We start from the raw sequence: 14,279 nt of genomic DNA, 5'->3' as shown, positions 1-14,279 counted from the left end.
GCAGAAGCCCTGGTAGCACAGTGGTTAAGCAGCTTGGCTGCTAGCTGAAAGGTCAGCAGTTTGAACCCACCCAGGGAGAAACTGCATATCTGGCAATCTGCTCCCGCAAAGATTGTTCTTATTGTAAGGTGCTGTTGAGTCAGTTCAGACTCATAGCGACCCCACAGAACACAGCAGAACTGCCCCATAGCATTTCCAAGGAGCAGCTGGTGGATTTGAACCGCCGACCTTTTGGTTAGCAGCCGAGCTCTTAACCACTATGTCACCAGGGCTCCTCCATAAAGATTACAGCCTAGGAAACCCTCCGGGGCAGTTCTATTCTGTCACGTTGGATCACTGTACGTTGGAATCGATTCGATGGCACACAATATTTACTATGCACATACTATGTACTGTATACTATATTTAAGCTCTTATTATTTCCACAAACCATGCGACTGGTGGATCATTTCTTTATGAAGAATGTAAATTTGTGTTTAACCAAATTAAATCATTATACAGATTAAGTGTAACAGTGATTGTAGTACGTAGAGCATTGTTACATGTATTCATGAGTTCTGCTAGTCTGCTAAAACGCTGTTGTATGACAGTTGACAATTACCCATCCTCTCAGTTTTCTCTGTAAAAGAAAGTTCCTTTGGTTAAAAGTTATAAATAATATATGCAAACACACACCTACTATGAGCGATCTGAGCCCTGGTGGCACAGTTATTAAAACGCTAGGCTGCTAACCAAAAGGTCAGGGGTTCAAACGCACCAGCCACTCTGTGGGAGAAAGATGTGGCAGTCTGCTTCTGTAAAGATTTACAGCCTTGGAAACCCTATGGGGCAGTTCTACTCTGTACTATAGGGTCACTGTGAGTTGGAATCAACTTGACGGCAATGGGTTTTGGTTTGGTTTATGAGGAATCTAAAGGTCCCTAGGTGGTGCAAACGGTTTGCACTCCACTGTTAACCTAAAGTACCACCCAATGGTACTGCAGAAGAAAAGGCCTGGAGATTTGTTTCCATTTACAGCCAAGAAAATCCTATGGGGTAGTTCTATTCTGCAACACATGGGGTCGCCATAAGTCCGAATCGATTGGACAACAACTAACAACAATAACATGAGGAATCTTGGGAAAGAGGTACAACTTCATATGCAAGGTAATGAAATATATTTTTGCTAAGGGAAAAAGATAATAGATTTCTCCTAATGTGAAAGGATGAGTTGTTCCAGAATACAGAATGGCAAAGGACAAAACCTGAAAGGATGTATGAAGTGGGGGGGGGGGCACCAAACCCATTGCTGTCGAGTCGATTCCGACTCATAGCGACCCTATAAGACAGAGTAGAACTGCCCCTAGGGTGTCCAAGGAGCGCCTGGAGGATTCGAACTGCCGACCTTTTGATTAGCAGCTGTAGCTTTTAACCACTACGGCACCGTGGTTTCCAAAGTAGTGGAAACGGGAATGTTATTTACTTAATATTATAGTATGTACAAATACGGAGTCTGAGAAGCTAGGAAATATGCCACAATCTTAGCAAAGTATACTCAATTTTGATGAGTTTGTTTCCTTGGTTTACCGCTTATTCCTTCACCTACAATATGAAGGGTTATTTTGTATAATCTGCTTAGATAGAAAAGATGGCATGTTTTACCAGAATTGATTATGCCGATTATGTAAGGAAGCGAAGCTTTCTCATGTGAAAAGCTAAGGTTCTTGATGATCATGTTACCCTACAGGTGTATTTTTAAAGCTTTATTGTCACTTTCAAATGAGTAGCCACATATCGTTTCTCAGTCACCCATAATCGTATCTTGTGTCCAGATCTCCTGACAACTTTTTTTTTCCTCTTGACAACTTTTGATTTCTTTTCCTTCCTAAGATTGAGTCCTAAATCTGAAGTGAAATAAATAACTTTCAGTATATCTTTTGCAGTTAAAACCATCTCTGAGATTTTCCAGTGGGCCCCTGGAAAATCACAAAGACATTCTTTCAGCTTATAAAAAGAAAAGTGCTAGAAATGATTATTTATTTGATTCGCTACTATTGATGAGCTGCATGGGAAGAGTGGTCAAATCAGAAGAGATACTCAGCCTAAGGTAGATGGAATTTGTATGGGCAAAATGTTACTAATATAACTATTTTCCAAATTGTATGCTGCTTGGAAAATACCTAGAGATTTCTCAATGCCCTCACTCTCCATGATATTTCCAGTTATCAGAGTCCTGGTGGCGCTTTGCCTAATGATATTAGGCAACAATAGTCTAGTGTTATCGGTCGTAATTCAGTAATTATTTTAATTGTTACGTTGGCCACAACCTTACTTTTTAATTTTAATCTAGCATCTTCTAGACTGCTGGTTTTCAGCTGGGGGTGAACATCAGACTTGCTTATGGAGTCTTATTAAAATACAGATATTTAAAACCTGTTCCAAATTTACTGAATCTCTTTACTTAATAGTCTCTTTGTAGGTATTTTTCCTGAATGCTTGGTATATTTGTGGTAGAGTATATATATTATGTCTCTGGATCATTACGTCGTATCTCAAGATTTTTTCCTTTATAAAAATTATGTTCATTCATTTTTTGTAAATCAGATTTAACATTCACTTTCCTCGTTGAAAATGGGCTTAATCATTTTCCTTACAGACATTTTGTCTAAAGCTTTGTGATTTGGCTTTATCGTTGGAATCGTTTCCAACATCACCCAGTGTCCATTCTGGGCCATTGGTTTGTCCTCAAGGAAAGTGGATCAGTAAATAATTTAATTCTAAAAAGAAAACAACAACAGGTCCTGATTCAAGAACTGAAACTCCAACTACTCTATGGGAATTCTGTATTTGTTTCTTCTTTCCTCAGGCCTCTGCATTTCAAGTTTATAATAGGCCAGGAAAGTAGAGCAAATCCTACATGCTACGGTTCTGAGAAGGGCAAGCAGTTTAGACAATGTCAGTATAATGGGCTGAATGGTGACTCCCAAAAGATCTGTCTATTTCCTAATTCCTGGGACCCGTGAATATTACCTTATATGGTAAAAGAGTGAATATTTTCTTATATGGCAAAAAAAAATTGATTAAGTTAAGGATTTTGAGAGAAGGAGTTTATCCTGGATTATCCAGATGGGCCCTAAACTCAATGGCAAGTGTCCTTATAAGAATGAGGCAGAGGGATATTTTACAGACACACAGAGAAAGTGATGTGGAGATGGAGGCAAAGATTTGAGTGATGTGACCACAAGCCCAGGAATGCTAGGCCACCACCAGAAGCTAAAAAAGGCAAAGAATGAATTCTCCCCTAGAGCCCCCGGAGGGAGTGCAGCCCCAAAAGATTTTGGTCTTCTGGCCCCCAGAATTGTGAGAGAATAAATTTCTGTTGTTTTCAGCCACTAAGCTTGTGGTAATTTGCCATGGCAGTCTCAGGAAACTAATACAACCACCAACTGACTAATCAATTGCTATCTAGTTGACTCTGACTCGTGGCAACCCCATGCATGTCAGAGTAGAACTGAGCTCCATAGGGTTTTCAATGGCTGATTTTTGGGGAAGTAGATTGCCAGGCCTTTCTTCTGAGGCACCTCATGGTAAACTTGAACAGTTAACTTTTTGGCTAGCAGTTGAGCATGTTAACTGTTTGCACCACTCAGTGACTCGACTCCAATACAGCCACTAAGGCTATAGAATTTCTTGCCTGAGAAGTTAATGAAATTGGACATGCAGTAGTTCAAAACTGCTGCCATAGATATAAGACTGGCTTCTTGAGGGGGAGTGTGGGCCGTTTTAGGAGGAGATTTTTGTACTTACATTGCTGCAGACCTCTCTGAGATCTTTAATATTACTAAAACAAAACTTTTAGACAGAGCTAGGCTGGAGCAGGGCCCATCCCCCTTCCCCTTTTTTGCACATAGGCTGGGAAAAGGGCAAGCAGGACAGAGAGTGGAATAAATAGCCTGGTGCAACCATAACCTACCTCCTGGAGAGAACAGAACACACGGGCCCTCTGGGGCAAAATGTTCTGGCTGTGCGGTGTTGCAAATAAACTGTTCAGGCAGAGCTTGCAGGACACCACAAGTGCAGAGTGTTTGCAAAAGTAAGAGCAACCACTGTCCTTCCCATGCCTGCTGAAGGGGGAGACGTGACAAAGGGAACCAGCACACCTGCGTCACATCCCATAATGAGTTATGTCAAGGGGAACCAAAGGACTTCCATCTTGAAGAAGTTCTGTGTGTGCACCTTCATTTGCATAACCCAACCCCTTCTCAGGAATCCCCACCCTTCCCCCAAGAACCTAATTAATAAACATCAAGACCCCTCCTTGTTGAAACCCTTAAACACTTGGCTCTTAGGCAAATCGGAGAGACAGTCTCTCTGAAGGTTCTAGCCCTTATTGTTTCCTTTTGTTCGCTGCTGGCAAAATAAATTTGCTTGTGTGACTTCGGGATGCCTCAGTAGTCTTATTGAGTGGCACAAAACCAGTTGGGTTCAGCCAAGGAAGGGGCCCTCGGTAACACTTTCACCTAAAGCACAATAAAGTTAAAACAAAACAAAATAAAAAAAATTACTCAAAAGACCCAGGAAGTAAATAAAAAAAACAAGAAAACCGGGTAATTTGGCAAAAGACCCCATAGCTAGTTCTGTGCACTTTACAGATTGGGGATGGAATCTATTGTCTTGGTGTAATATGGTTGCTCTTGGCTCCGGGCTGAAAGGTAATTCTGATCATAACCCTTCTTTTAATATTTGCTTCGCAGTGCTGTGTCTTGTCAAATGATCCAACAAATGGTCATACGGCAGAAAGAGCAGAAAAGCCTGACATTTAGGGAGACTGAAACAACCACCACTGGGAACTTGCAGGTTGAAACAACCATAGATGGAAACTTGGTGTGACTGATGGGGGCAAAGTTTATACAGATAAATAGATAGATAAATAGATGTTGGTGAGAATATAAATTAACACTTTGCCACCATCAATCAATCACATGAAAAAATTACAAAGGTTAGATCATAGATCATTAAGTCAATTCCAATATTTATCTATCCAACAGTAAACAAAATGATAAAGGTTGGTGGACAATTGTCAATCTCAGTCAGTTTTCCCACAGCCTACCAGCTCTCTGGAAGATAAATTACGCATTTGAAGTAGGCAGATCACCCCAGATTTCCTCCTAGGCCTAGCCCTTCAGAAAAGATGGAACTACTGTATATGCATGTTCAGAGAAACAGAAATTAGGAAAGATCTTGGTGGAACGGGCAAATCCATTCAGACTAGGTGCACCCAAGGGGGCAAACCAAGCAAATTAAAGCGGAGCAAGAAGGGGGGATGCACATGCAGTCATCAGCTTCTAAAGGTTATGAACTTGGTAAAGATGCATTAGTGCATTATTACCACATATTTAAGGTGCGGTGGTGGTGCAACAAGGAGCCCTGGTGGTGCAGTGGTTAAGCGCTTGGCTGCTAACTGAAAGGTTGGGGGTTCGAACCCACCAGCCACTGCACGGGAGAAAGATGCGGCAGTCTGCTTCCTTAAAGATTTACAGCCTTGGAAACCCTATGGGGCAGTTCTACTCTGTCCTATAGGGTCTCTATGAGTTGGAATTGACTCATGGGCAATAAGTTTGGTTTTGGGGTTTGGTGGTGCAACAGTTAAGCGCTTGGCTGCTAACTGAACCGTCAGAGGTTTGAACCTACCCAGTGGCTCTGCTGGAGAAAGATCTGGCCATCTGCTCCCATAAAGATTACAGTCTAGAAACCCTATGGGACAGTTCTACTCTGTCACAGGGCACTGCTATGCATTGAAAATAAATTTCATGGCACCTAACAACCATACATTTAAATAAACTTTATAAATACAATGTATATACTCTTTGCATTACCGTCAGTATCTATATCAGTGTTTCTCAACTGAGAAATATATGGAGGGACCTCTTTAATTTAAAGGAAAAGCATTCTCTCAGACCCACGCATTTGCCTAAATTTTTTATATTTCCTAAATGTAAACAAACATAAAACTATAAGGTCTGTATGTTCATAAAGCTCTTATACAAATTTAGCACCAAGGCAAATTTACAAATTGTATGCAAAACAAAACAAATTAATGTTCATTTAATGAGGTCCTAAACTATATAGCAGCGGGTAGTTATAATGTGTTCATCCAGATGTTCCACAACGTGCCTTAAATGCAAAAGTACAACCTACTTGCAGTAAACACCAAGACTGTGACATCAGACTCCAATTTGAAGAAGCACTCACCTATAGTAGCCCAGGAGTCCTGGTGGCGCAGTAGTTAAGAGTCACGCTGCTAACCAGAAAGTCGGCAGTTTGAATCCACCAGCTGCTCCTTGGAAACCATATGGGACAGTTCTACTCTGTCCTATAGGGTTGGTATGAGTAGGAACCGACTCGACGGCACCTAACAACAATTCTATGTAAAAAAAAATATGTTTAGACTCTTTTGTTAGCTTCCTATTAACAGTTTCTGGTGCTACTACCTGAGTACCTTCATTATTATGCAGCATTTGGACACTTGAGTTTCTTGTTTGTAGGCACTAAACCAAGCCCATCCAGTCTCACTAGCCCCAGACCCTTGGAGATTGAGGCATTGGGGACCATAAGTCAAACCGCCACCACCCTCACTTTCATTGATTTTTAAATCGGTCAGCCCCATTAGATATTGACAAAGGATACATTTTGAAAGCCGCATTCACAATGCAACCTACCTTTCTTGCAATCTAAATGAAAGAAGACAACCACGCTCTACAGTTAGGTAATTAAGTAACTGAAGTAAGACAATATATAAATTTTAAAGAAGTGGTTGATGGGTTGTTTTCCACATTAAAAGTTGCATTGGTAGGGCAAGTCCCAAAGTTTAAGACTGCATGGGGCTTATTTACGTGACAACTCCCCACTTTCTCTGCCCCCTTTCTCCTTCCTTCTTCCTGCGTTCTTTCACCTGGAATGCCTATCGTCCTTCTTTCCACCTACTTTGGTACTATGCTTTCCTCAAGGTTCAGTGTAATGAATTTTTCCATACCGGTAAATTTATTTAATGTAAAGAATTATTTTTTATTGAAAGAGTATGCCTTTATCCTTCTTTTCTATGAGAATATGCTTCCTTATATATGAAACAGTAGTAGGTAGTTTTTTAAAAAATTCTCTTCATTTGGCCAAAAAAAAAGTTGGCCCTCTTGTGTTTTTAAAAAGAATCTTACGTGGTCAAGATCTGGGAACAACCTGTGTAGAATACAGAGAAAGGAGAAGAGATAGGAGGAAAGAACAGTGCGTGGCACCTAGTTAACTGATTCAAAATAAACAAGTTAAGCGCCATATGACAGTTTCTATGGGGCCACTGGCCAGTGTGCCTAACTCTTGTTTGGGAGTCAGGGAAGGCTTCACAGAGGAGGTAACCTTTGAGCTGGGCCTTTAAGGATTAGCAGGGAAGAAATGGCAGTCCGTTCCAAGCAGAGCACATAATGCTAGCGAAAGCACAGAGCACAAAAGAGCCCTACGTGTCTGGCAGCTCTGAGTAGCCTCGTGGCTGTAGCGTAGGGTTCTTGGGGTTCGGTGATGATGATGACGAAGCAGGGGCTGTTTTTGTCCCCTACTTGGCCCATTTTCCCTATAAGAACTCATTGCACAGTGTTGGGCACACACACTGCAGGAGCTCAATAAATACCTTGTTGAACTGACACAGGGTGATCCAGTATGCTGGGAACCAGGGCATCTGGGTCCTTTCTCACGCACCCGCAGTGTGACCTTGGCCAAGTCCCTTTTCTCAGGGCTTCGGCTTTCTGCTTAATAATTAGGCGCCGATGGAAGAGCGGAGGAGGAGGTTAGCCTGAGCCACCGAGCCCTTCCAGCGCCCAGAATCACAGATTTGAGGCGGGGAGGGCGGGGAAGGGCGGGAACGCTCGCTCTGGGCCGCAGCAGGCGGAGGGTTCAGTTCCTCCTCCGCTCCGGCAGGGGGCACGGGGCGCGGCTTCCCGCCGCCCTTCCCCTCCCGGCTGGTGCCGGGTGGACTGCAGCAATCGGGAGCCGTGAGCGCAGTGGGCGGGGCGGGCCAGGCGGCTGCAGAGGCTGAGGCGGCACAGGCGGCGGCGGCGACGATCGAGGCGGCTGCAGAGGCCACTGAGGCGCTGGCTGGGTGGCCTGTGGGCCGCGTTGGCCTTGAGCAGCCTCTTCGCGTGGCCCCGCAGTCCCCGGTCAGCGGCGGGTCGCCCCGCTCAGCCGGCCAGTGAACTGCGGCCAGCACACCCCGGTGCAGCGGCGGCGACAGCGGACAGGTTAGAGTGGGGGCAGGGACGAGCGCGGTAGCAGCCCCGGGCCAAAGAGAGAGCCTGAGCCAGGCCATCTCCAGTCATGTCCGACGAGGCGTCGGCCACCACTTCGTATGAGAAGTTTCTAACCCCCGAGGAGCCCTTCCCGCTCCTGGGACCCCCTCGCGGGGTGGGCACCTGCCTGAGCGAGGAGCCGGGCTGCCTGGACATCAGCGACTTCGGTTGCCAGCTGTCCTCCTGCCATCGCACCGACCCACTCCACCGCTTCCACACCAACAGGTACGAACCGCCGCTGAGGACAGGGGTGGTTTTCCCACATCTCTGCCTCAAGCCTGAGAACTCCGGGTGGCCCCTGATCCCAGTCATCGCCTTCCGTTCACTCCCCTCCCCCCTTTCTTCGACCTGCGGTATTTTCCCGGGCTCCTTTACTGGCCCCGGCCTGCTCCCCCTCCCTCTTTTCACCCTTGCCCTCCGATTTTCCTTTGAGCGGCATTTTACCCTCGGCTTTTTCTTTTTTCATCTTCTGGCTACAGCGACTCCTCCCTTCCCTACTTCCTTCCTTTTCTCTCGCCCCCTTTCTGTACCCTGCAAATCCCAAACCCCCACCCCTGATTTTTAAATGCAGTCCTGTTTCCATCCGTTCTCAAAAGTTTAACCCCTTCCATTTCTGGTACGCTGTATAGTAGATTTCGGATGGATCGAAATCAATCCATGAATGTTTTGAAAGGTGACTTTTAAAGCTAGAACCTTCCTTTTTCCAATTTTTAACCTGTCACACAGCCTTGTTTTCTCCTCACCCACCCATCCCCGTTTTTGTAGGGGAGCTCTAGGAAACCCGGCGATTCTCTTTTTTTTTTTCTTTATGAATTTAGCGGGTTAAAAACAAACAAACAAAAAAAACCCATTGCCGTCGAGTCAATTCTGACTCATAGCGGGTTAGGCCCTACCAAAATGTATAAGCATAAATCTGGAAAATTCCTTCGTGTAGCGTATCCCTTGGTTTGTTCCCCCAGTGGAGGGTGAGAGCGAGGCTGGGATGGACTTGGTTATACAAATTTATTCAGAGGTGCATCTCTCCTCCTGACTGCTGTTATTGGAAGGTAGAGTGTTCTAGAGAATTCTCTTATGTCACCATTGAAGTGTTAATGCTAAAGGTTGTGGGGGATTTGAAGATGTTTTAGACACAACCCCAACCTGTTAGTATAGGTGGAGATTTGAGATATGTACACAAAAAGCTGGGAGGGTTTGGAAAAATAATGATGTGCAGAGGACAAGGACAGGAGTTCAGCTATGGACAATATTGGAGATCAATTCAGGATTCTAGTTCTGATTTCTGATCCACATTTATGATGTGAGCATGAAGGCCTTTTGCATGTTTTCCTCCTTTCCACCACCTAAATCAAGCTACAGATTTACTGAGCTCCTACTAGGTACAAGGAGCGTGTAAAACATGACCCTTACGTAAAAGAAACTTATAGTCTATGAATATAAAAAAAATTTTTTTTTTCTTTTTTTTTTTTAATCACGCAGAACGTAAGTATAACACATTTCAGAAGAGTACATTTGTTACTGACTATTCTTTTTATTCCAAATCCTGGAAACCCTGGTGGCATAGTGGTTAAGTGCTACAGCTGCTAACCAAAAGGTCCACAGTTCAGATCCACCAGGTGCTCCTTGGAAACTCTGTGGGGGCAGTTCTACTCTGCCCTATAGGGTCGCTATGAGTCAGAATCAACTTGACGGCAACAGGGTTTTTTTTTTTTGTTCCAAATTCTCATTGTAAAAATGAGGAAACTGAGGCCTGGGGATAAAAGGCTGAGTTGAAGGTCATAAAGCTTAGTCATGCAGACCAAGACTGCTCCTTTGGAGTCAGCGATGAAACTTGGAACAGAAGTAATGGCTCCAGTGTTACAAATGGTTGTTAGAGTTTCTCAGATTAACTCACAAAAGCCTATTTAACCCGTAATATAACTGAAGTATATTCATGAATGCAAGTGTGCTAAGGGTTGCTTGCATTAAAAAAATAATACTTTTGCAGCAGAGCAAATCACATACACAGGTAAGTTAAATGATTTCGCCCACACTGTGATGATTAGGGCAAGGGAGTAGGGACAGAAGTTGAGGATAAGAACTGCCAAAACCAGTGGGGTGATGAGGAGTAAAGGTATAACACGTTTCTTGCAGTTTGTTCTGTTCTTCCTCCCCATTCCTTGTGTTTTTCTAGGCTCTTTTCTTAGAGATCACAGTCAGGTCAAGGTTGTTTTTCAAAGCAGGGCAGTGAGGGTGGTGTGGGGGAAGGTTCCCATCAAACCCCCGGTTTTCCAACTCAAACATTATGCTTTCCTAATTGCTATCTGCTTTTCTTCTTCTTTTTTTTAACTTCTCTCTCCTACCCTATTTTTCACAAGGCTTGGAATGGCAGTAGAGGGTCTAAAGGTCTAATGTGTCTTAGTCTGTACCTTTTGCAGCAGAGCTCAAGGGATGCACAATTCGCAATACAGCTGGCTGTCAATATCCGAGGGTTCTGAATCCGTGGATTCAACCAACTGTGGATCGAAAACATTCGGAAAGAAATAACAGAAAGTTCCTGAAAGCAAAATTTGACTTTGCCATGGGCCTAGCACTATGCTGAATCCACGCAAATGAAATGATGTGTAGGCATCCCCTGCTGTCACCCCCCCGACCCCCCGCCATTTGACAGCTCCTCAGTCTCTCTCCAGCACTCAATAGTTTGAGCATTGTTCACCTGGTGTCTTGTTCGCTACTTGTGTTGTGTGCACACTTTGTTTCTATGAAAAAATGACTCCTAAAAAGCAATTAAGTGGTCAAAGCAATTCCTCAAAGGCTAAGAGAAGAGTGTAAAGTGTGCCCTGTCAACAAGAAAATAAAAATCATAAATTTTTTGCAAAGTGGCATGTCGCTTGCCGAAGTGGATGGAAGTGGTCCATAAGGTCCATAAGAACGATTTCAGCCATTCACACAATAAAGCACAAAGAAGCTGAAACTCAGGAAGTGTTAACGCTGCCTCTACAAAGGCAAAAAATGGTCGTTCAGGCTCTTCATAAAGTGCTTGCAAAGACTGAGCATTAAGTGTTAGTATTAACAACGGTTTACATAGTGTTTACATTGTATAAGGCATTATAAGGACTGCAGAGATGATTTAGAAGTATACCGGAGGGGAAGGATGTTTTAGGTTATATGTAAACACTGCACCATTTTATTTAAGGGACTTGTTCATCCAAGGATTTTGGAATCAGTTGAGGTCCTGAAACCAATCCCTCTGGATCCTGAGGGAAGACTGTACTTACAGCAGATGTTTCTGCCCTAGGCTAGCTTGCTTTTTTTCTTTTTTAAAATAGCTTTTGCCCTTTGTGGAGTGTTCTACCTTCCTACCCCTCCTCATGATGGTATTTGAGAGGACCATATACTTCCAGGCATTTTCTTTTCAGGGAGAAGCAAACATGTATGTAGGCCAAGCTGAGTTGAGGGACTTCTGTTATTTTGGAGTTGTACGTGTCATTTTTTTTCTTCACATCACATTCACCATTTGAAGCAGCAATTCAAACATCAAATCTCAATAGTTGGATATTGAAATTCTGCTTTGAGTTTAGTCATTCAAAACAAATTTCATTGAAAGGAAGAGCTTGTCAGTGGGTAGATGTTATTTACCAGATTGACTTTACATTCAGTTTCCCTTATTTTGCTTCCTTTTTGATACCTGATACGAAAACTTCAGAGATTGTTGAACAGTGCCCTCATTGAGGGCCTTCTGATGATGACAATTTTGTGTTTGCTCATTTAGCTGACTCTGGGCCACATTTGTGATCTCCATTAATGAAAAGAGTCTCGGCACTATTCTGGCCCAAGTGCCTTGAGAAAAGTAAGATAGGAGAGAGGAAGGTTAAAAAAAAAAAAAGCTGATAGTCACTAGGAAAAAATAATGCTTGAATTGGAAAAAGTGGGGCTTGACAGTTTAATGCATGTAGTGTTCAAATTAGAGTCACCGAAGACTTAGGTTTTTTTGTCATTAGTCTAGGTTCAATAGAAAATAAATTACATTGACACAGCCAGTTTTGTAAGAATTCATACTTTCTGAGGAGTGTCTTTTAGGATTTTATGACAGAGTTGGGTTTGTCTATCTAGAATTGTGGGAAAATAAAAATAAATACAAAGAAATTTCAGTAAGCCAAAAAATGTTAATACATTTTTTAAAATATTTGTAATGTCAATATGAAATACATAATGTATAAGACACTTTCTTTGGTTTTGGAGACAGGATTTTTCTGATGTGAATGAGGGTTCTCTCAGCACTTCCATCAGTTCCGCTTGTTTTGTACACTAACCATGTTAATCACTACAGCCCCACCACCACAAAAAAAGAATGCCACTCAGCAAATTGAAAAAATTTATATTGGTGGATCCTGTGATTAAAATTACAAGATGAAGAAGGTTAGCATTAACTATTAGATGTGTTATTCTCATCATCTTTCAGGAGTGCATCAGTACCTTGACATTAAACGATCCTGAAAAGTGTGTAGGAGGACAGTCTCTTTTGTACACCCTATTGGCAAGATACGAAATGTACTATTGTATAAATCAGTTACTCAGTTATGTGACTTTAGATCCCCGTTTTCTATCACCATTAACTAGAAAATCCCCAAGACTACTGTGTGCCTTTTGTACCACCCACAGTTTTCCCATCTAGATATAGAAATTGGAGGTGCTGAAGAGCTGTGGGTTGCAGGTGGGAGAATCTTGTTCCATGAGGAAGGATGAGAGGCAGGAGGAATTTGGGGACTTGCTGAGTCAAGTTGAGAATGGGGTCAATCTTTGGAGAAATATCCAGGCTAGAAACATGGATTTAGGAGTAATCAGAACAAGAGTTCCAGTAGGCTAATAATGGGTTCCCTGGGTGGTCCAAATGGTTAAGCCCTCTGCTACGGACTGAAAGATTGGTGGTTGAGTCCACCTGGAAGTGCCTCAGAAGAAAGGCATGGCATGACGATCTACTTCTGAAAGAGCACCTTTGCCATCCAGTCAATTCTGACTCAAAGAAGTTTATATGACAGAGTAGAACCCATAGGGTTTCCAGGGCAGTAATCTTTACAGAGGAGCTCTGCTGGCGCAGTGGTTAAAAGCTCAGGCTGCTAACCAAAAGGGTGTCAGCTCGAATCCACCAGCTGCTCCTTGGAAACCCTATGGGGCAGTTCTGTTCTGTCCTGTAGGGTCGCTATGAGTTGGAATTGACTCAGTAGCAATGGGTTGGTTGGTTGGTAATCTTTACAGAAGCAGACATCACAGCTTTCTCCTGCAGAGTGGCTGGTAGGTTTGAACCACCGACCTCTTGGTTGACCAAGCACTTAAGCACTGCACCATCAGGGCTCCTTCCGAAAGAGCATAGCCATTGAACACCCTATGGAGCACACTTGTATTCTGAAACACATGGGGTTGCCATGAGTTGGAACGGACTCGACAGCAACCGGTTTGATTTGGGTTTTCTAAATAGGAATGGAACCACAGGTTACAAAGGGTTGAGAAGATACTTTTAAATAAATTTACGAAGGAAAGGAAGGAGAGGGGTTTAGGCGATAATTTGAGAGGGAAGTGAAGGTTTCTGCATTTGCTTTTTGCTTTGTTTAGTTTTTCCTTTCCAGAAGTGGAGATTTTAGCTCCTTAAAAGCAGCCCACAGGAAAGGGAGAAGTTGAAAAATACAAGAAAGAGTGGGATGAGAGGAGGTAGAGAGGATGAACTCAGAACCCCAAATGAGAGGGTTAATCTTTGAAATGAGACGGATTTTTTTTTTCTTTTCAAGACAATAAAGGGAGTAGGAAGGATGGGTAATGATCCCCAGACAATTAAGGTAGGTGATAGGAGAGTAGGGAACTTAAATAAGTAGAGTAGGTGGTTGTGTGTCACCTGCTCTAAGTTGGTGGAGCCTGGTGGCCCATTGGGCTCCAGAGGAACAGCAGAGGTCTGAGTGGCTGTTGCAGGGATTCTGCAGGGAATCAGTGATAATTACCAGC

The 14,279-nt window shown here is 43.2% G+C and overlaps 1 protein-coding gene across 1 annotated transcript in view; it reads left to right on the top strand.

Annotated features, from left to right (window-relative positions):
• Positions 1-8,037: 8,037 nt before the first annotated feature.
• FAM199X (family with sequence similarity 199, X-linked) overlaps positions 8,038-14,279 on the top strand; it is a 30,449-nt gene continuing 24,207 nt past the window's right edge. The window contains exon 1 of the mRNA XM_049871630.1: positions 8,038-8,534. Coding sequence (XP_049727587.1) covers positions 8,338-8,534 — 197 coding nt within the window. The 5' untranslated portion in view covers positions 8,038-8,337. The remainder of the gene's footprint in view (positions 8,535-14,279) is intronic.

Source organism: Elephas maximus, chromosome X, assembly GCF_024166365.1.
Source record: "Elephas maximus indicus isolate mEleMax1 chromosome X, mEleMax1 primary haplotype, whole genome shotgun sequence".
In the NCBI taxonomy this organism is placed as follows: domain Eukaryota; kingdom Metazoa; phylum Chordata; class Mammalia; order Proboscidea; family Elephantidae; genus Elephas; species Elephas maximus.
Note: the sequence above shows the minus strand (reverse complement) of the source record. Positions and strands in the feature narration are given on the sequence as shown.